Source organism: Bufo gargarizans, chromosome 9 (genome assembly GCF_014858855.1).
Source record: "Bufo gargarizans isolate SCDJY-AF-19 chromosome 9, ASM1485885v1, whole genome shotgun sequence".
Classification (NCBI taxonomy): domain Eukaryota; kingdom Metazoa; phylum Chordata; class Amphibia; order Anura; family Bufonidae; genus Bufo; species Bufo gargarizans.
The window spans coordinates 184963154-184985650 of NC_058088.1; the positions used below are offsets into that span (position 1 = coordinate 184963154).

The 22497-nt window shown below is 48.0% G+C and overlaps 1 protein-coding gene across 1 annotated transcript in view; it reads right to left on the reverse strand.

Annotated features, from left to right (window-relative positions):
- CACNA1B (calcium voltage-gated channel subunit alpha1 B) overlaps nucleotides 1-22497 on the reverse strand; it is a 286673-nt gene that overhangs the window by 242876 nt on the left and 21300 nt on the right. Inside the window, 3 exon segments of the mRNA XM_044305824.1 lie at nucleotides 3167-3272; nucleotides 6640-6900; nucleotides 6990-7113. Coding sequence (XP_044161759.1) covers nucleotides 3167-3272; nucleotides 6640-6900; nucleotides 6990-7006 — 384 coding nt within the window. The 5' untranslated portion in view covers nucleotides 7007-7113.

The window sequence follows — 22497 nt, forward strand, 5'->3', positions numbered from 1 at the left end:
GACAACTCCTATGACTATGTTATAGAGGGAAGAGCGGCATGTGACAGGGCAGTCTCAAACTGAAACCAATGGAATGGAAGCAGATGGTGTCTCAGCAGCACAGAGCACTTCAGGAGAGGAGTGGACTGATCTTTGGCAAGCAGCACCCTGACCACTCAAATGATTATGTTATAGAGGGTGGGACGGGGTGGTGTCTAGAGACCCACTGGAGGCTAGAGACCCACTGGAGGCAACATACTTGGAATGGAAGTAGGCGGTGCCACAGCAGCACAGAGCACTTCAGGAGAGGAGTAGTCTGGCCTTTGGAAAACAGAACCCTGACCACTCACATGACTATATAATAGAGGGTGGTGCAGCATGTGACAGAGCAGTGTCAGACTGAAGCCATATGGCAGACCACATGGAAAGAAAGTAGATGGTGTGTCAGCAGCACAGAGCACTTCAGGAGAGGAGTGGGAGGGTCTACTCAGACGATTTGGGCAGGGTGGTGTGTGACAGGGACAGTGTCTCGATATTAAGATGAGAACAGAGACACTTGAGACGCCACATACTGCAATAGAAGTAAAAGGTGCCACAGCAGCACAGAGCACCTCAGGAGAGGTTTGAGAACCCTGACCGCTCTCATGACTATATTATAGAGGGCGGTGCAGCATGTCACAGAGCAGTGTCAGACTGAAGACACATGGCAGACCACAAGGAATGCAAGTAGATGGTGTCTCAGCAGCACAGAGCACTTCAGGAAAGGAATGTGATCATCTTGTAGGGGCCAAAGATCTTGTATTGAAATAGGTAGTGTGACACCTGCAGAACTACAACCCCCACAAGCCTTCACTACCCAGAGGTGGAGCAGCCAGTTAGGAGCAGTGGAGCACTGCTCCCATCATCCGTCATGGTCTGCGCAGTGTTAAATGGTCTTATAACATTTCCTGTGACATTTCATAAAAGCCAATTAAATCTGGAGGCGAATGGTGGGAGCTGCGGAGCCCGGGCAGAAGATACTAGAACTGCGTGCCAGAGTCTTAGCCTGCCATTGTGGAACCATAAGTCCCAGCAATCCCTACCAAGCAGGCCAAGAGGAACAGTATGAGCCGCAAATTGTTGTGGGGGCTCCTTAGCAAAGATCAAAATGGGCCCCAATTGTGGTGCTGGGTCCTGTGGGCCTGGTTTTTGTCACCCCCTTCCTATGACCCCACTCCGCCCCACACATGTCCAGGAGACCAGGCTGCACTACTGAGGCAGAGGTGGTAACCTATACAGCACACTTAAAGGAGGTTCTCTAATTGTATGTATAGAAAGCTCAATCATCATCTGCAACGGTGTTTCAATTCCTCACTATTTTCAAGATCTCTGCTTGCTGTCAACAAATGCAAGCATTCCTGATCTCTCTCAGACCCAGTCCTGCTTTCATAGCTTGCTTCAATTGTATCCAGTCATAGTAATCCTCTGTGAACTGATACAATGTTGCAAAAGATCAGGACATAGGACACATCTGCTCCGATTTTTTTTCTGTTTTTCCGTTCCGCAAAGACGCTTTGGCGCATGTGTCATGCGATGGAAATAAACGGCGCCCGTCAAATGATGGTTTTAGGTCCTGCATGAATGATGCGATCACTCAAAAAAGGAGCATGGTTTTCATACTCTTAAAATCAATTAAAAAAAAAATGCTTCCATTCCCTGAAGGCAAGCAGAGGTCTTGAAAATGGAGCATTGAGGGAGGAAAAAAACAAGAACAAGATTGAAAATAAACGGCAATTTTAGGTCCTGCATAAATGATGAGAGTACCCAAAAAAGGGAAGCAATAAAGAATGCTTCCATTCACTGAAAGCTAGCAGAGATCCTGAAAACTGAGCAATGAGGAAATGAAATACAAGAATGGAATTTTTTTATAGTTTTTTTTAAACCTGCACTATTTTCTGACACATTTGCCAGACCTCACACATTGAACATTGCTGAGCTGCTAAAAAGCAGGTCCGCACAGATTGGAGAACTACAACTCCAAGCATGCAACGTACATGCAAAGCCTCCTTGGGGGGGGGGGGGGGGGGGGGTCGTGCGACGACTGCAGAACCACAAGTTGCAGACTAAGGAGAGCAAGATATTAGCTCAGATTTCCTCACATGTTCATGTCTAACAAGACTGGACCAATGGACCATACGTCTGAATTCAGACTTGATCCCCCTCCCAACAGCGGCAGAACAAAGGGTTAACGTTCCGGCTACATGGCGACGCGTTGTGCAACATCTGACATAATGTATTTCAATGGTGTCGCAATGCAACGTGCTACTTTTGCGACGCGGCAACTTTCTTTCGCCGTGTATCTGGACCTTAATGATTTACAGCCAAACATTGTTGCAACAAAGCAGCGCAGCAGCAGCTCTGGCTGATTTCTATACCCTCTTTTTTCAATGGAACCGATCAGCTCCCTGGTTCGACATATCCGACAATCCTACGATTCATGAAGAGACACGAATTACCTGAAAGTGATTATGATGGGCGGAGTTCCCCTTTAAGTTAGGAGTTCCCCTTTAAGTCAGAAATCCCTCATTTATTCAGGTGTATATATGACTCATATTGCTAGGCTGTAACATGTCGTTATGGCACCCACTCATGCATGGCTCTTTTCTTGTACCAGTACGATGAATATGTTGCGCGGGTCATTTCGTATGTCACATGTTTGCGCCTTTTTTTAAGATGGCGGCCATGCAGAAAAGCTCGGACAAGGCACAAATGTGCTCCATGCGCCTTAGGCCTCATGCACATGACCATATGTATTTTGCAGTCCGCAAAAAAACGCATCTGCAAAAAATACGGATGACATCCATGTGCATTCAGTATTTTGCGGAACGGAACATCTGGCCCCTAATAGAACAGTACTATCTTCGTCCGTAACGCAGACAATAATAGGACATGTTCTATTTTTTTGCGGAACGGAAATACGGACATACCGAAATGAAATGCACACGGAGTACCTTCCGTATACAGTCCCCCCAAAAAATGGAACCGACGCGGAATGAAAATACGTTCTTGTGCATGAGGCCTTAGGAGAATAATGCCCGCCATTGTGACTACTTTATAACATGGCAGATGCCTATGTCGAAGCACGTGCCCCAGGGTCCCAAACAGCGACAACTCCGACTACACAGTGACCAGTCAAATGTCCACTTACCAGTCTCTCTGACATGTCGGTTTTGTCGTGCTCCGGCAAATGTTGCTCCAGCGCCAGCACGATGCAGTTGGCGATGATGGTGGCTAAAATCATATATTCGAATGGAGTAAGAAGAGTTAAGGAAATGAGAGGACATCGAGAACAGCAAGACATGGCGTGGACCTACAGCGGGGACCATAGGGACTGGGAAGAGCCATAGGAACTGGGAACAGCCACAGGGACTGGAAATAGCCATAGGGACTGGGAAGGGCTATAGGGACTGGGAAGGGCCATGGGGACTGGGAAGAGCCATGGGGACTGGGAACAGTCACAGGGACTGGGAAGGGCCATAGGGACTGGGAAGGGCCATAGGGACTGGGAAGAGCCATAGGGACTGGGAAGGGCCATGGGGACTGGGAAGAGCCATAGGGACTGGGAAGGGCCATGGGGACTGGGAAGAGCCATGGGGACTGGAAAGGGCCATGGGGACTGGGAAGAGCCATTGGGACTGGGAAGGGCCATGGGGACTGGGAAGAGCCATGGGGCCTGGGAACAGTCACAGGGACTGGGAAGAGCCATAGGGACTGGGAACAGCCACAGGGACTGGGAAGGGCCATAGGGACTGGGAAGAGCCATAGGGACTAGGAAGGGCCATAGGGACGGGAAGGGCCATAGGGACGGAAAGGGCCATAGGGACTGGGAAGAGCCATAGGGACTGGGAAGGGCCAAAGGGAGTGGGAAGAGCCATAGGGACTGGGAAGAGCCTTAGGGGCTGGGAACAGCCACAGGGACTGGGAACAGCCACAGGGACTGGGACGGGCCACGGGGACTGGGAAGAGCCATAGGGACTGGGAAGGGCCATAGGGACTGGGAAGAGCCTTAGGGACTGGGAACAGCCACAGGAACTGTGACGGGCCATATGGACTGGGAAGAGCCATAGGGACTGGGAAGAGCCATAGGGACTGGGAAGAGCTATAGGGACTGGGAAGAGCCATAGGGACTGGGAAGGGTCATAGGGACTGGGAAGGGCCATAGGGACTGGGAAGAGCCATAGGGACTGGGAACAGCCACAGGGACTGGGAACAGCCATAGGGACTGGGAACAGCCACAGGGACTGGGAAGTCAAATGTCAAGGGGATGGATTTTAGGTGTTTTTCCCCTGTAACAGTGTTGGGAGCCCCCTGTATTAGTATCCCTGGACTCTGGCACCATTGTCAATATCAACGCCTGTACGTTACCTCACATAATGAACGGTCACGTTGAGGGAAATGGACTTTATCCTTTCTAATGATGGGAAAATCAAGGTACATAGCAACGGCGGCGGCAGATAGCGTCCCACAGAACCACCACTCCCCTTCACCGCTGAACTCTGTAAATTATATTCAGTCTGTACAATGATGGGAGTCAGAGTAGGCGGAGACTGGTAACTCCTGAACTCCTGTATATTACTTTCATGCCACCCTATGAAATAAAATGCTATCGATCTGATATCTATCTATATAACATTAGATAATATTATATTATATTTCACTTCATTATACTATAGTGTATTATTATACCGCACTATATATAAACAATATAATGCACTGTACTACTATACCGCACACCATGTCGTAGTATATTATACTATACTGTACCATGCTATATTACATCATATTATACCTCATTATGCAATAAGATGTTATTGAGCATGGTATATTATATAATGTCGCATAATACTATACCCTATTAACTACACCGTGCCATATTAATCTGTTATGCAATATTACATAGATAAATAAGATATATTGCTTTATACTATATGTTTGTCATACAATATACTGCCATACTATGTCATACTAACCACGCCATGCTGTACTATACAAGCTTACACTATAATATCCCATACCATATAGTACGTTATAGCAGTAACATATTGTATATTACATTACTTCATGTTGTAATATATTATACAAAATAATGCCAATATAATGTACTATACTAAAGCCACGCTATATCATTACACTGCATTCTATTATAGAGCACTATAACAAAACATATCATATCATATAGTGTTATATTGCATTATATTATATATGCTATAATATATTATACAACATAATACCAATATACTGTGCTATACTAAAGCGACGCTATATCATTATACTATATTATAGAGCACTATGACAATATGTATCATATATATATAATGATTATGTCTTGCCATACTATGCAGTATTATCGCGCACTCATATTGTATTGTGTCGGTGTTATTTACTACACTGTGCTCTTTATTCTGTACATTTTGTACACGGAGGCGATGTATTCGTGGTCACACTTCCTCCTCTGCTTGGATGGGTCGCCTTTCAGCACCACGGACAGCGGCGGGGTCCATAAAGTGCATTCACACCCATTCCAAAGCCAGGCAACACCCCACCCCCCACACTACACCCTGACACATCTCCACGCAAACCTTTTCATTTCTGACTGTCTCCACCATTGGCCTGAGCGCTGAATTCATACATACACCCTACCTGGGTGGATCTATGCTTACACCCTACCTTAGGCCTGCAGGTAGCACCCTCATCACCCCCCCCCCCCCCCTCCCGACTGTCCGAGACCCCGTGAAGTCTGACCCTAATCTGGCAACATCGGACCCCCCTTGGGGTATCCCTTACATGATATTTCTGCCGCACCACCACCACCACCATCATCATCATCATCATCATCATCACTCCTCAGCATGGGTGACCAGAGATGTTGAGTCCCACCTAATGACCCCCTCCTCTGCCTGTCTGGTCCTGCAATGGAGGCATCACCGGTTGTATCTGGGAAATCGCTTCGTATAAATGCATTCCGGAGAGGGGGTGTAGACAGGAGCATATGAATGGTAAGGGATGGGGTTGCTAGGTTTCTATCAGGAGGCCCTGATGGCTCCTACTAAGGAATCAATAGGTGTGTGATTTCCTAACCATGGACGCCCAGGGCTAATCTCAGCCTAGCAGCCACTACACACCCAAAGACCTCCTGGGGGGCAGCAGCTTCTCCTCTTCCCACTATATAGACGATCAATGACAAACCCTATAGACCCTTCAATCAGTTCTACCATATAACCCCCCACACACACACACCACCACCCATTACACCCATATCCCATCCTCTAGGTGATATTACCCTCATGTTACCATGTTATTTGAACCCTTCTACAGCCAGATGCCCACCCATATGCTCCACCTAAGGCCTTGCCTGGCAACCAAACATCTAGTGATAGCCCTCTTTAAATGCCAACATGCCTGCCGACCCCACATCGGGCTTTTGACTCTTTAAACATTGGATGTATGTTTGCGTTCCAGGCCTTCCCTTGGCGCCACAAGAGTTAAAAACCCAGTCTCACGAAGCCCCCCTTCTTACCGCCATGCAACCCAAGTCCCAGTTCAAATGCTCTAAGGAATGCGCTTAGTGTGGGTACATTACCCATTCCATGCCCCCCCCCCATCACACAGGTTAAAGGATATGGCCACTCCGTGATCCTTTTGGCATATTTCCTGATGACATTGTCTTCACTGAAGATGAACAAGGACCTGTTAACGGTGAAGCAGTTCTGTTTGACGGGGATGGGGTTATAAAGAGCCATGGTCCTCGCCCTCTGAGCCATGGACTGCTTGTATATCCTTTGGCCGGCTTGAGGTCCACCTTGCCGGCTGCTCCCTCTTCCAGTACCCCCAGGTACCCCAGTTCCATAGCGGGTGGGTAGATCATCTCCGAACCGGGCCATTCTAGAATTGCACAGGAGCAAGTGTTAGAATCCAAACTGGCAGCCAAGGTTGGGGGCTGTAGACGCATCCCCATGCACTGAGCTCCTCACACTTTGCTTCCTTGCATGGGAGAGAAGAATCACTGCTGAGCAGACTGAAGGCAACCCCCACCTTCAGCTGCAATCCTAGAGCAGAAAACCCTGGAGCAGGGGATGAGGCTTCTTCCTTCTGATCCTTCAAAAAGAGTAATGATACAATGTAACAAAAATAATAATAATAATAAAAAAATGTAAATAAATAAAATCTCAGATGGTGGATACAATGTCCTTGGCAGCTTCCTGTCTTGCTCCTGCGCTGGAGGCTTTTGCTGCTCTCTCCAGTGGGAATGTCCTCCCTGCTCCTACGATTGCTTCCAGCGCAGGGAAAAGGAGCTGGTCCCTGCACAGACACTTAGTTACCAGATGAACACAGTAAACCAGTTTGTGAACCTCAGCCCCTATAAGAGGCGAGACATGTGATCTACGACAGCCAATAAGCTGGGGACTCCACCTAACCCCTGGAATAAGCAAAATATTCTTCTCCGGGCATATGCTCTGCAACACCCCCCCCCCCTCCCTCCTTCCTTCCTTAAGAAAGACCCCAAATCAAGAGGGAATACAAGTACCTCTTGCAAAGCAACTCAATGCAAATTGCACATAGGGCAACGTTGCATAGGGATTGCAAGGGTTAAATGCACACTCCCTCCCCCCCCTTCCACCTTCCTCCTCCTTCCTTTTTTGCCTGTAGACACAGAAATCTCAAGCACTGGGGTTACTGGTCATGGAGGAAGCTAATTCACTTGATGGGCTTACTGATTCATCAGTGTCCCCATCCTAAAACTCCACAGCCCAGCACCCAGGGGGGGTCCGGCCGTCGTCAAATGGAATTGAGTGGGTTTTTTGTAAGGTTTACAACCCTATGGAGATGCCAGGGTGGAGCCTGAACACTTCTGGGAGCTGTCCAGCTGCTGAAAAGCCGTCAACGACGCCCCCCCTCCCCAACAAGAAGTGGTCATTAATATCAAAGCGGTGGGAGACGCTCGGGGTGGGCTTCTTCTTCATAGAGCAGGCTAATAAACGCTAAGCCGGGCTGGATCCGTAATTAAAAGAGGATCTCGTAGACCGGAGATAGCAATTTGTAGCTCTGTTGTGACAGGTCGGAATTAAGGGGGTGAGGACAGAGCTGGATGGTAAATTGGTTTCTGCTACACAACGGGTGACGCAGTATAAGCCGATATGTTCCGTATAGAAAAGCCAGAGGGGATGCAAGTGTGAACGGTGGGCTAGATCCCTGGGGTGCAGCAATCTCACTGACAGAACATGGGCTTAGCTTTAAAGGGGTATTCTACTTAGAGCAAGTTAACCCTGTTCACTGTGAAGGGGATATCGGTTAGATCAGAGAGGGTTCGACTGCTGGGACCCCCGCCGAAAGCAGAAATTGGGGGACGATGAAGCCCCATTGGAATGGAGCTGCTAAAGCTGGGGCACCACAGCTCCATTCAAGGTCTATGGGACTACCAGAGATAGGCAAGTTCTGCACTCGCTCAGTCCCATAGAGATGGGACAAAATCAGAGAGGGTTCGACTGCTGGGACCCCGCCGAAAGCAGAAATGGGGGACGATGTACCCACATTGGAATGGAGCTGCTAAAGCTTGGGCACCACCAATCTATTCAAGGTCTATGGGACTACCAGAGATAGGCAAGTTCTGCACTCGCTCAGTCCCATAGAGATGGGACCAGATCAGTGAGGGTTCGACTGCTGGGACCCCCGCCGAAAGCAGAAATTGGGGGACGATGTAGCCCCATTGGAATGTAGCTGCTAAAGCTGGGGCACCACCGCTCCATTCAAGGTCTATGGGATTACCAGAGATAGGCAAGTTCTGCACTCGCTCAGTCCCATAGAGATGGGACAAAATCAGAGAGGGTTCGACTGCTGGGACCCCCGCCGAAAGCAGAAATGGGGGACGATGTACCCACATTGGAATGGAGCTGCTAAAGCTTGGGCACCACCAATCTATTCAAGGTCTATGGGACTACCAGAGATAGGCAAGTTCTGCACTCACTCAGTCCCATAGAGATGGGACCAGATCAGTGAGGGTTCGACTGCTGGGACCCCTGCCGAAAGCAGAAATTGGGGGACGATGTACCCCCATGGAGCTGCTAAAGCTGGGGCACCACCGCTCCATTCAAGGTCTATGGGACTACCAGAGATAGGCAAGTTCTGCACTCGCTCAGTCCCATAGAGATGGGACCAGATCAGTGAGGGTTCGACTGCTGGGACCCCTGCCAAAGCTGAAATTGGGGGACGATGTACCCTCATTGGAATGGAGCTGCTAAAGCTGGGGCACCACCACTCCATTCAAGGTCTATGAGACTACCAGAGATTACCCCTTTAAGGTTCAATCTTCTGCTCTGCGATACCTACTTTACTTTAAAGAGGACCCATCCCCTCTCCTGACATGTCTGTTTTACAAAGTACTTGTATCCCCCATGTAATGACAATTCTGAAGCCTCTTTTCTCTAAAACTCTGCATTGTGCCGTTCCTCTGTTATTCCTCCTGAATGTTTACGAATAAATTGACAACAGGGTGTTATCCTTCTCCTTTGCCCAAAGAGGTGTCTCCATTACACAGCCTGGCCCCGGCAGCGCTGATTGTACAGTGTCAGTGTTTAGAAACACGCCCCCAACTGGTAGCAATTCTCTCTTTTTTTATTTCCAGGAGGAATAGTAGAGGAATAGAACATCACAGTGAAAGATGTTCCAGAATTGTTATTTCATAGAGAATACAAGTATTTACTGGGACAGACATGTCAGGAGAGGTGACGGGTCCTCTTCAACTATCCCAAACTACTGTAGACATAATTATTCGGGTTTGTATGGCAGATCCACTGATTATCGATGGGGATAACTTATGTCCCTGCGCCCTCCAATGTCTCCTGTAGGGGGAGCATTAATTGTTTAACGCATTTCATCCTTTCTTTTTATCGGAGATAAGTGGTGCCTGGCAAACGCTTATCACGTTAGTGAAAGAAATACTGCAAGATTTGATTTTACAAATGAAGAACCCAGCACATCTATAGAGGACCTGTCACCACTCCTGTCGTGTCATTCGAAGAACATTCCCCGCAAAATAACAATCTAGGACCATTCTGCATCGTGATGCTCCTCTGTTATTCCTCATGGAAATGTATGACTACATTTATAACTGGGTTTTATCATTCGCCTTACGCAGTCTGGCCCTGTCCAATCAGTGCTGACAGTACCAGGACACACCCGATTGGCAAAAGGAATGGTAACCATCAGCTGTCAATTGATTTATACATTTATGGGAGGAATAACAGAGGAATGACACACGTTTTTATGACAGTATTTCCCAACATTGTTGTGCATTGGCACCTGCTTGGGGGTTCCCAGTGGCAAAATGGATGGCAGCACCCAAATCTTAATCAAGGTAGGAGTACATTTTTTGGGGGGATAGCAGATTTTTCAGGGGTCCCCAATTTTTCAGGGGTCCACAATGCTCTATAGCATCAGTATATTTAACCAGTCCCAGCCAAGGAGCATGAGTACAGAGGCAATGCCCAATTCTTCGCTGTCTACCTACAAGAACCCATCTATAGTCTCTGTGCCCCCACCAGCCCCGTGTACCCCTCCTCACACCCAGCCCCCTCTGCGTACCCTAAATATACCCGAAGCATCCAATACATGTGAACACTTCCACCCCCCCCCCCCCCCAGAATACTCCCCCCTCCGCGGATCCATGTTTTCCTTCTCCCCTTAGGCTATGTTTACATGTTCAGGCTTTGATGAGGGTTTAGGCACAAGCTCCGCTCCTAAATCCTCCTCAAATCCCCTGACGGTTCCACATCCAATGCAAATGAATGCACTAGGTCCCCATTCACATGCCGCAGTAAAATCTGCACTGAGGATGCAGCATTCCCCATGTTCTGCAGAGAAAAAAGTGCCAATTAGGTCCATTGGTTGGCAGCGGGGCTAATCCTCGCGCGGATCGCTGGCGCAGCAGAAAGTGAGGAGCCATCCACATCTGGGTAAGGATAGCCCGCTCCATCCTCACCTCTCGGGCTGACGTCTACCTCTGTGCAGCATACATAGCTCCACCAGAGTCTCCATACTTTAGTCCCGATAGCTTTGAGATCCTACAGAGGGAAGCCATCCATTTCCAGACCCTAGGCAATGTTCTCATCTATGGAGACCTCAATGCAAGAACAAGGAGGGAGAGAGACTACCTGACCACTGACGGAAATGTCTATATATTCGGAGCAGACACTGCGACAGCTCAGTGCACACCGAGAGGAACAGCTATGACAGCACAGTAAATAAAAGTGGCAGAACATTGCTGAACTTATGTGGAGGCCTTGGACTTCATATTCTCAATGGCCGCACCAAGGGAGCCTCTCTTGGTAGATATACCCTAAACTCCCATGTAGGCAACAGTGTGCTAGACTATGCCATCACAGATATGGACCCCAAAAATGTTGGTGGCTTCATAGTCACCCCACAGACACACCTGTCAGACCACAACCAACTGCTCCTATACGTTAAATCCACAAGTAAACTACCGGCACAAACATCTCAGCAGACCGGCCTCTTCAGCCTACCTCCATCTTTTGAATGGTCCAAGATGTCAGCCCCAAAGTATATGGAGACCATAAACAGAGCAGAGATCCAGGAGATGCTCTATAACTTCCATAGGAAAGTGTATGAGCTGAACCCAGAAGGAGTAAATCTCACGGTAAGGGACTGTAATAGGAAATGTCTGACCTCAAAAGATACAACAAACGGCCAAAAAAGCAACAACCCAACAGTTGGTTCGACCGGGAGTGTAAAGATATAAGGAAGGCGCTAAGAATGGCCTCAAATAGGAAACACCAAGATGTCTGATGGAAGCCTACAACAACATACAAAGGCAATACAAAAATACCCTCAGAAAGAAAAAGCAAGGCAACATCTCAACCAAGCTCCTCCAACTCCAAGATGCTCTCCAGGACAACTGCTTCTGGGAACTATGGAAGCAGATGGACAAATCCAGTGAGAACACCAACCTCCACATCCAAAACAGCAACATCTGGCTCCAGTACTTCAAGGACCTGTACAAAGCCATCTCGAGAGGACCAAAGCCCAGGGCAAAAAGAAATCCTGAAAAAGCTGAAGCATAGGGAGGAATAAATCTAAGATTTCCAAAACCCTCTAGACACACCGATCACGCTGCAGGAGATAACAGAGAGGATCTCAATGATAAAGAGTAAAAAAGCCAGCGGCCCAGATGGGATCCTTCCAGAAATGATCAAATACCCGCCAGGTATCCAGGCCGCATTAGTAAAACTCTACAATGTTGTGCTGAGTGCCGTCTACTTCCCCCAGAGCTGGAACCAGGGCATCATCACCCCCATACACAAGAGCGAAGACAGGTACGACCCAGCCAACTATAGAGGGATATGCGTCAACAGCAACCTGGGAAAACTCCTCAGCAGTATCCTGAATAAGAGGATCCTCAGCTTCCTCACCCAGTACAACATCCTCAGCAGAAGCCAAGCAGGCTTCATACCAAACCACAGCACCGCGGACCACGTCTACACCCTGCAGAGCCTCATCAAGAGCCATGTCCACAATACAAAGCATGGAAAGATCTATGCCTGCTTTGTGGACTTTAAGAAGGACTTTGACTCAGTGTGACATCCGGGCCTATTCCTGAAACTTCTTGAAAGCGGAATAGGAGGAAAAACATATGATGTCATCAGAAGCTCCTACACTGAGAACAGATGCAGCGTGAAGGTAAATGGGAGGAGAACGGCTTATTTCCGGCAGAGCCGAGGAGTCAGACAGGGCTGCAGCCTCAGTCCAACTCTGTTTAACATCTACATCAATGAGCTGGCGGCGGCTCTGGAGTCCTCCACAGCACCTGGTCTCACCCTCCATGACACTGAGGTGAAATTTCTCCTTTATGCAGATGATCTTCTGCTACTATCGCCAACTGAGAAAGGTCTCCATGATAACTTGAAAATCCTGGAGAAGTTCAGTAACACATGGGCACTGCCCATCAATCCAAAGAAAACCAACATCATGGTGTTCCAGAAAAGAAACCGGAAAGCAGCCGGGCGTCCTCCCTTCCTGCTAAACAACTGTCCAATTTCAGAAACAGACAGCTACACCTACCTGGGCCTAGAAATCAGCCAAGGAGTTTTAAGAAAGCCATGGAAACAATGAAAGACAAGGCAAGCAAAACCTTCTATGCCATCAGAAGGCGTCTGTATCACCTTAAAGCACCAGTGACCGTCTGGCTTAAAATCCTTGACACCCTCATCGCCCCAATCCTCCTGTATGGCAGCGAAGTCTGGGGCCCAGACACATACCCAGACCGGGCAAAGTGGGACTCTGGGCCAACAGAACTATTCCACCTAGAACTCTGCAAACACTTTCTCCAGGTCCACAGGAGCACCTCAAACAGCGCCTGTCGAGCAGAACTGGGCAGATTCCCACTCTACTTTGCTGTCCAGAAGAGGGCGCTATCATTCAGAGCCCATCTGCATAGCAGCAGTCCCAGCTCCTACCATCACAAAGCCTTGCTACACCAAGAAGCCCCAGAAAAACAAAGCACCCCTCAATAGGTCGCCCAAACCCAGCCTCCAAGCCACCAACCAATACAGCCTGACAAGGGGGAAATACAGAGAACGATACACAAGAGCAAAGAGGAGTATATCAGCGTCTGGAGGAACGACATAAGAACATCCCAGAAGCTGACAGTATACCGGAGCCTGCAGAGGGAGTACAAACTGGCCCCATATCTGGAGAAACTCCCCAACCCCAGAGACCGACAGATCCTGAGCCGGTACAGACTGAGCGCCCACAGCCTGCTCATCGAATCCGGGCGTCACCGACAGAGGTACATGCCCAGGGAGAGCAGACTGTGCCAGCAGTGCGACCAGAAGGCTGTGGAGGACGAGGCTCATTTCCTGCTGCGGTGCCCCAAATACTCAGCAGTGAGGGAGACTCACTTCAGGAGACTGTCTGATCTCTGCCCAGACTTCATCTCCATGGAGGAGGAAGAGAGACTCTCCATACTGCTGGGGGAAGAGGAGAACACAGCGGCCATAGCAGCACAATATATTACTGCCCGCCATAGACTGAGAGGAGCCTGATATACCATGGACTCCTATACCCCCACCCTGTATATGTACCCATCCCCCAACCCTACCCAATTATTTCCCACTTGCTTTGGCAATGCTAAAATGTATTTAGTCCTGCCAATAATGCTGATTAGATTTGATTTGATACGAGATAGATAGATAGGAGATAGATAATAGATATATAATAGATAGATAGATAATAGATATACTGTATAATAGATATATAATAGATAGATAGATAATAGATAGGAGATAGACAGATAGATATGAGATAGATAGATAGATGGATAACAGATAGATAGATATTAGATAGATAGATAGATAGATAGATAGATAGATAGATAACATGCTCGATCCCTTTGTTCAGAAGGGTGATAGGCCGCTGTGTGTGTATGGTGGGGTCAGTAAGAAGAGCTTGTGACAGATGTATGGCCGCCCTTGGTCCCATCTCGAGGACCTCCATTACCCTTGGCTCCTCTCTTCCTCCTGGTTCTACCTCTCTGACATGAATTCTTGGATATGCTGACATTACTCTATTTCCATGGAGCTATTTGCATTATAGGGGAGCAGCTGCCGGGACGTCATGTCCACCAGATTTCTGGGCAGAAGGTGCTGAAATCTGCATGAAATCCTGCTCATGTGAACACACTCTTAGGGTTCATTTGGTTGATTTAATTCGGGACCTTTCATTTTATTTCTCTCCCTCCAGTTTCTCGTTCCCCTGTTCCGGGGAGTGAAGCGACTGCTCGGGCCTCATCACCCCGAGGACTGGAGGCTCTTCTCGGTCCCCGCTCTGCATTCCTGCCTATAATTAGGTGGTAATGGGCTGCAGTCGGGGCCGCTCTGCTATCAGTCACTTATGGGTTTTGTCTTTGCCCCCAGGGATTAAATTCCAGCCGTGTCTGGTCCAAAACATTTCACGTATCTCCCGAGTAAGACTATATCTATGCTGCCGTTATCAGGCATCATACAACTCTAAAGACACAGCAGAGCTGAGTTTGTTACATGTAGCAGATCAGTTTGTCCAGTGGATTTTTTATATTTTTTATCTCCAGTTTTACAATTAGGGGGGTTTAACGATTATGATATTGATGGCCTCTACTTAGGACACAGATTGATGGGGGTCTGACTCTTCCGATTGAAGGGGGAGCGCCACCTCCCCTTCATTGTCACAGCGCCATACATTTTATAGTGGCTGCAACTGGTATTGCAGCTCTGTACTGTAGTACCAGGTATAGCCGATATAAAATATAGGGTGGGGTGCCTAATGGCAAGGTGACACTCACTGGGGAGTCTCTTAATTCAGTGGCTTGCCAGGAGTCCAATTCAATATGCACGCACTCTCTTAACCCATGCACGCACCCAGCGCCACATAGTGGTCTGTGTTATGCACCATATGCAATGTATGTGCTGCCATATGGTGCCTACATGCCTAGGAAGTGCTGTAGCAATGATTGCAATATGGACCCATAGAAGGGCGATATATTCCAGATCCATACAACACTGCTACATAATAAGGCCCCAGACCCACCTAAACCGCTAGATGACTAGTTCACCTCTGCTACATCTGTGCCTGTTTGTGAAAGCCACTCTGATATTGTAACTAAGCCTGCACGCCGTCCTTCCCTCCCCCAACCAAATATCTTAAACTCGTTAAGTGCCCCCAAGGATTTTGACTCATAACACAAGATGCATTGGCGGCCATTAGCATCCTTATTGTCTGTAGGAAGGCGGTGCAGAGATGATGTAGCATTCGTCAGCACCGACACCTACAGGCTGTGTCTCGGAGTCCCATTGATGTTGATGCTTTGATTCTGGACTACTACTGACTATCAAGGGTTATGTAAGAATGAGGGCTGACGGTAGAGACGCCTGGTGGTTGTCACCCTAGTTCCTCAAAGGAACCTACAAGGGGAGCAGAAACAATTGGATCTTCTGAGAAAAGTCCCCAACAGGACATACAGTGGATATAAAAGTCTACACACCCTTGTTAAAATGTCAGGTAAAAAAATTTGACAAAGATAAATCATTTTAGAACCTTTCCCACCTTTAATGTGACCTATAAACTGTACAACTCAATTGAAAAACAAACTGAAATCTTTTAGGTGGAGGGAAGAAAAAAAACTAAAATAATGTGGTTGCATAAGTGTGCACACCCTCCTATAACTGGGGATGTAGCTGTGTTCAGAATTAAGCAATCACATTCAGAATCCTGTTAGATAGCAGTCAGCGTACACCGGCCATCATGTAAAGTGCCTCTGATTAACCCCAAATAAAGTTCAGCTGCTCTAGTTGGTCTTTCCTGAAGTTTTCTTAGTCGTATCCCACACCAAAAGCCATGGTCCACAGAGAGCTTCCAAGGCATCAGAGGGATCTGATTGTTAGAAGGTATCAGTCAGGAGAAGGGGACAAAAGAATTTCCAAGGCATTAGATCTACCATGGGACACAGTGAAGACCGTCATCATCAAGTGGAGAAGATATGGCACAACAGTGACCTTACCAAGAACTGGACGTACCTCCAAAATTGATGAAAAGACGAGAAGAAAACTGGTCTGGGAGGCGACCAAGAGGCCTACAGCAACATTACAGGAGCTGCAGGAATATCTGGCCAGTCCTGGCTGTGTGGTCCATGTGACAACAATCTCCCGTATTCTTCATATGTCTGGGCTATGGGGTGGAGCGGCAAGACGAAAGCCTTTTCTTACGAAGATAAACATCCAAGCCAGGCTACATTTTGAAAAAACACATCTGAAGTCTCCCAAAAGCATGTGGGAAAAGGTGTTCTGGTCTGATGACCAAGGTTGAACTTTTTGGCCATAATTCCAAAAGATATGCTTGGTGCAAAAACAACACTGCACATCACCAGAAGAACCCCATCCCCACAGTGAAGCATGGTGGTGGCAGCATCATGCCAAGGGGCTGTTCTTCTTCAGCTGGAACTGGAGCCTTAGTTAAGCTAGAGGGAATTATGAACAGTTCCAAATACCAGTCAATATTGGCACAAAACCTTCAGGCTTCTGCTAGAAAGCTGAACATGAGGAGGAACTTCATCTTTCAGCATGACAACAACCCAAAGCATACATCCAAATCAACCAAGGAATGGCTTCACCAGAAGAAGATTAGAGTTCTGGAATGGCCCAGCCAGAGCCCAGACCTGAATCCGATTGAAAATCTGTGGGGTGATCTGAAGAGGGCTGTGCCCAGGAGATGCCCTCGCAATCTGACAGACGGAGTGTTTGTGCAAAGAAGAGTCAAAATGTGCCGTGCTGATAGACTCCTACCCAAAAAGACTAAGTGCTGTAATAAAATCAGAAGGTGCTTCAACAAAGTATTAGTTTAAGGCCTCATGCACACGACCGTTGTTTGTTTCCGCGTCCGTTCCGCCGATTTTAGCGTTTCTGATGCAGACCCATTCAATTCTATGGAGCCGTTGAAAATGTGGATAGTCCACCGTTTGTTATCCGCGTCCGTGGTTCCAAGTCCGTAAAAAAAATATAACCTGTCCTATTCTTGTCCGCGAAAAATGGTTTGCGGACCCATTCAAGTCAATGGGATCGCAAAAAATGCGGAGGAACACCCGATTGTCATCCGCGTCAAACCTGTCTTACACTTTTTTCTATCTTCCTTGTTTTCTGGTGGTCCTCCAAAAAAAATGGAAACAAAAACGGAAACGGATCACGGAACAGCAGATCCCCAATTTGCGGAACAGAAAACAACAACGGTCGTGTGCATGAGGCCTAAGGGTGTGCACACTTATGCAACCACATTATTTTATTTTTATATTTTTTCTTCCCTCTACCTAAAAGATTTCAGTTTATGGGTTACATTAAAGGAGGAAAAAGTTCTGAAATTATTCATCTTTGTCTCATTTTTTTACATCACAGAAACTTGACATTTTTTTACAGGGGCGTGTAAACTTTTTATATCCACTGTATATAAAGTATATGAATGCATGACCTCACCTCAGGAAAGGTCATCAATATCTGATCGGTGGGGGTCCGACTTCTGTGTCCCCTGCCAATCAGCTGTAGGAAGGGGCGCTGGTCCTCAGACCAGCGCTACGGCCTCTTCCTCGGCCTGTGAGGTCATGTTCATCGGTCACATAGTCCATTCAAGTGAATGATATTGAGCTGCAATACCAAGCACAACCACTATGCAATGGAGGGCGCTGTACTTGGCATACTATGAAAAGGGCCACTGCATTTGTCTGACCCTCTTCTAACACCAAATCAGTGGTGAGAGTTTTTTGTAGGTCATCAATATTTAAGGACCCAAAAATCCCTTTAAATGGGTCTCTAATCTTATGCAAATGAAGCTTAAAGGGGTTGTCCAGGACTAGAAAAAGATGGCTGCTTTCTTCCAAAACCAGTGCTACACTTGTCCACAGGCTGTGTGTGGTATTACAGCTCTGCCCCGTTTACTTCAATGGAGCTGGGCTGCAATGCCAGGTATAGCTAATCAGAGCCGCATCTGACATGAGGCAAGATGAGTATCTTATCTCGGGCAGGAGCCAACCTCGGTCTCAGGGTGGGAATCTATGGCTCCCAATCCAGTCGTTTATTCTCATAGGCCTCAGTACACGAGGCAGTATAATTACATCATTGTGACCTCCTGCGCCAGGTCTCAATACTGGGGGCACTACAGAGGGGGCCATGCTAGATACTGGGGGCACTACAGAGGGGGCCATGCTAGATACTGTGGGCACTACAGAGGAAAGCCATGCTAAATACTGGGGCCACTACAGAGGGGGTCATGCTAGATACTGTGGGCGCTACAGAGGAGGGCCATGTCTAATACTGGGGGCACTACAGAGGGGGCCATTCTAGATACTGAGGGCACTACAGAGGAAAGCCATGCTAAATACTGGGGACACTACAGAGGGGGCCATGCTAGATACTGGGGGCACTACAGAGGGGGCCATGCTAGATACTGGGGGCACTACAGAGGAAAGCCATGCTAAATACTGGGGACACTACAGAGGGGGCCATTCTAGATACTGGGGGCACTACAGAGGAAAGCCATGCTAAATACTGGGGACACTACAGAGGGGGCCATTCTAGATACTGGGGGCGCTACAGAGGGGGCCATTCTAGATACTGGGGGCACTACAGAGGGGGTCATGCTAAATACTCGGGCCACTACAGAGGGGGCCATGCTAGATACTGTGGGCCCTACAGAGGAGGGCAATGTCTAATACTGGGGGCACTACAGAGGGGGCCATGCTAGATACTGTGGGCGCTACAGAGGAGGGCCATGCCTAATACTGGGGGCACTACAGAGGGGGCCATGCTAGATACTGTGGGCGCTACAGAGGAGGGCCATGCCTAATACTGGGGGCACTACAGAGGGGGTTATGCTAAATACTGAGGGTACTACAGAGTGGACCATTATAAATACTGGGGGCACTACAGAGGAGGCCATTATAAATACTAGGGGTATTTTACATACTGGGGCATAACAGGGGTGGCCATTATAAATACTGGGGCACTACAGAGTGGGTTATGCTAAATACTGAGGGTACTACAGAGTGGACCATTATAAATACTGGGGGCACTACAGAGGAAAGCCATGCTAAATACTGGGGGCACTACAGAGGAGGCCATGCTAGATACTGGGGCCACTACAGAGGAGGCCATGCTAGATACTGGGGGCACTACAGAGGAGGGCCATGGCTAATACTGGGGGCACTACAGAAGGGGGCCATGCTAGATACTGTGGGCCCTACAGAGGAGGGCCATGCCTAATACTGGGGGCACTACAGAGGGGGCCATGCTAGATACTGTGGGCCCTACAGAGGAGGGCCATGCCTAATACTGGGGCCACTACAGAGTGGGCCATGCTAGATACTGTGGGCCCTACAGAGGAGGGCCATGTCTAATACTGGGGGCACTACAGAGGGGGCCATGCTAGATACTGTGGGCGCTACAGAGGAGGGCCATGCCTAATACTGGGGGCACTACAGAGGGGGTTATGCTAAATACTGAGGGTACTACAGAGTGGACCATTATAAATACTGGGGGCACTACAGAGGAGGCCATTATAAATACTAGGGGTATTTAACGTACTGGGACATAACAGGGGTGGCTATTATAAATACTGGGGGCACTACAGAGTGGGTTATGCTAAATACTGAGGGTACTACAGAGTGGAACATTATAAATACTGGGGGCACTACAGAGGAAAGCCATGCTAAATACTGGGGCCACTACAGAGGAGGCCATGCTAGATACTGGGGGCACTACAGAGGAGGCCATGCTAGATACTGGGGCCACTACAGAGGAGGGCCATGCCTAATACTGGGGGCACTACAGAGGGGGCCATGCTAGATACTGTGGGCCCTACAGAGGAGGGCCATGCCTAATACTGGGGGCACTACAGAGGGGACCATGCTAGATACTGTGGGCCCTACAGAGGAGGGCCATGCCTAATACTGGGGGCACTACAGAGGGGGCCATGCTAGATACTGTGGGCCCTACAGAGGAGGGCCATGCCTAATACTGGGGGCACTACAGAGGGGGCCATGCTAGATACTGTGGGCGCCACAGATGAGGGCCATGCCTAATACTGGGGGCACTACAGAGGGGGTTATGCTAAATACTGAGGGTACTACAGAGTGGACCATTATAAATACTGGGGGCACTACAGAGGAGGCCATTATAAATACTAGGGGTATTTTACATACTGGGGGCATAACAGGGGTGGCCATTATAAATATTGGGGGAACTACTGGGGAGGCCATTATAAATACTGGTGGGACTACAGAGGAAAGCCATGCTAAATACTGGGGCCACTACAGAGGGGCCCATGCTAGATACTAGTGGCACCACAGAGGGGGGGGGCATGCTAAATACTGAGGGTACTATAGAAGGAACCATTATAAATACTGGGGGCACTATAGAGGGGCCCATGCTAGATACTGGTGGCACTACAGAGGGGGGGGGGCATGCTAAATACTGAGGGTACTATAGAAGGAACCATTATAAATACTGGGGGCACTATAGAGGGGGCCATTATAAATACTGGGGGGCATTTTACATACTGGAGGCATAACAGGAATGGCCATTATAAATACTGGGGGAATTACACATACTGGTGGCACCACTGGGGGCATTATAAATACTGGTGGCACTACTAGGGACATTATAACTGCATTATTACTACTTGAGGTCTGTGGGGGCATTATTATTGGACACAATATGGAAGACACTACTACTAATTGGGCACTATTACTAATGAGGTCACTCTCGGAGAGAATTATTAGTATTGCTGGGGCTTTGGAGAGCACTATTATTATTTCACTATTACTAGTACTGTTTCAACTTCTTGCTTGCTTTCATGCAATAGAAACCGTCTCAATTGTATAAGTCTAGCCCTGCTGACAGTTGAAAGGCAGATGCAATTGTATCCAGTCTACACAAACTTCTGTGAGATGATGGGCCTGGAATCTCGATACATTTTATCTGCACCGATACATTGTAACAAGATATCAGGCCAGGAGATGGATTTCTCTGGTTTGGCTGAGATCCCTAGTCATGTTTCATGGGCCTAAAGGTGGCGCTAGAGAGACAGTCTCCTCCCTTCTGGAGGAGAGCTCATTTGCATGCTTTGTTTTCCCAGGGTGCATTGCTGGATCTCCTCAAGGAGAACCAGTATTGTTCAAGATCAGGACAGAAGCGAGATTTGCAGACTGGATGCAATGGTAACAACTATGAGGAATCTTCAACGTATACAAGGGTCCAGCCTGCTGGTGTAAACAAATAAGTGTCCTCCCTTTACTGACAGCAAGCAGAGATCTTGAAGAAAGTCAAGGAATATTTTTTCCTTCAAGTCAAGAAATGTTTGCCTTCCTCTGGATCACCTTGCAGGATAGCAGGCTGAACTGGACGGACAGAGGGCTTTTTTCAGCCTTATGTACTATGTTACTATGATATTATTACTACATTCTTTACATCTTGGTCATTAAATGTAATTGGCCCAACCATGAAAATGAAACATGGCGGCCCCCCCCCCCCCCCTTCTATATACCTAAGAATCAACTATGACCTAAGGTCAACTATGAACTTCTTAAAGGAGCACTCCAGAAAATGCTGTTACAAGGGGATATACTAAGTGCTGGATGTGAGGGGGTGGAGCATGACACCAAGATAAAAAAAATATGAGTCATGCTCCACCTATCGGTTTTTCCTGGAGTGTTTTCAGTGATGTGAACACAGCCTTATAGAACGTTCCGACATTTGATTAAAGGGGTTATCCAAGTGTTCCCATAATCTATCCTCAGTATGTGATTAGTGTGGGTCTGACACCTGGTAACTCACCTTATTGAAGCGCGCCGCGGCCCTTTCCTAGACCAGTGACGTCACGTTCATCGGTCCCATGGCCTCGACGCAGCTCAGTCTCATTCAAATGAATGGGGCTAAGCTGCAATACTAAGCC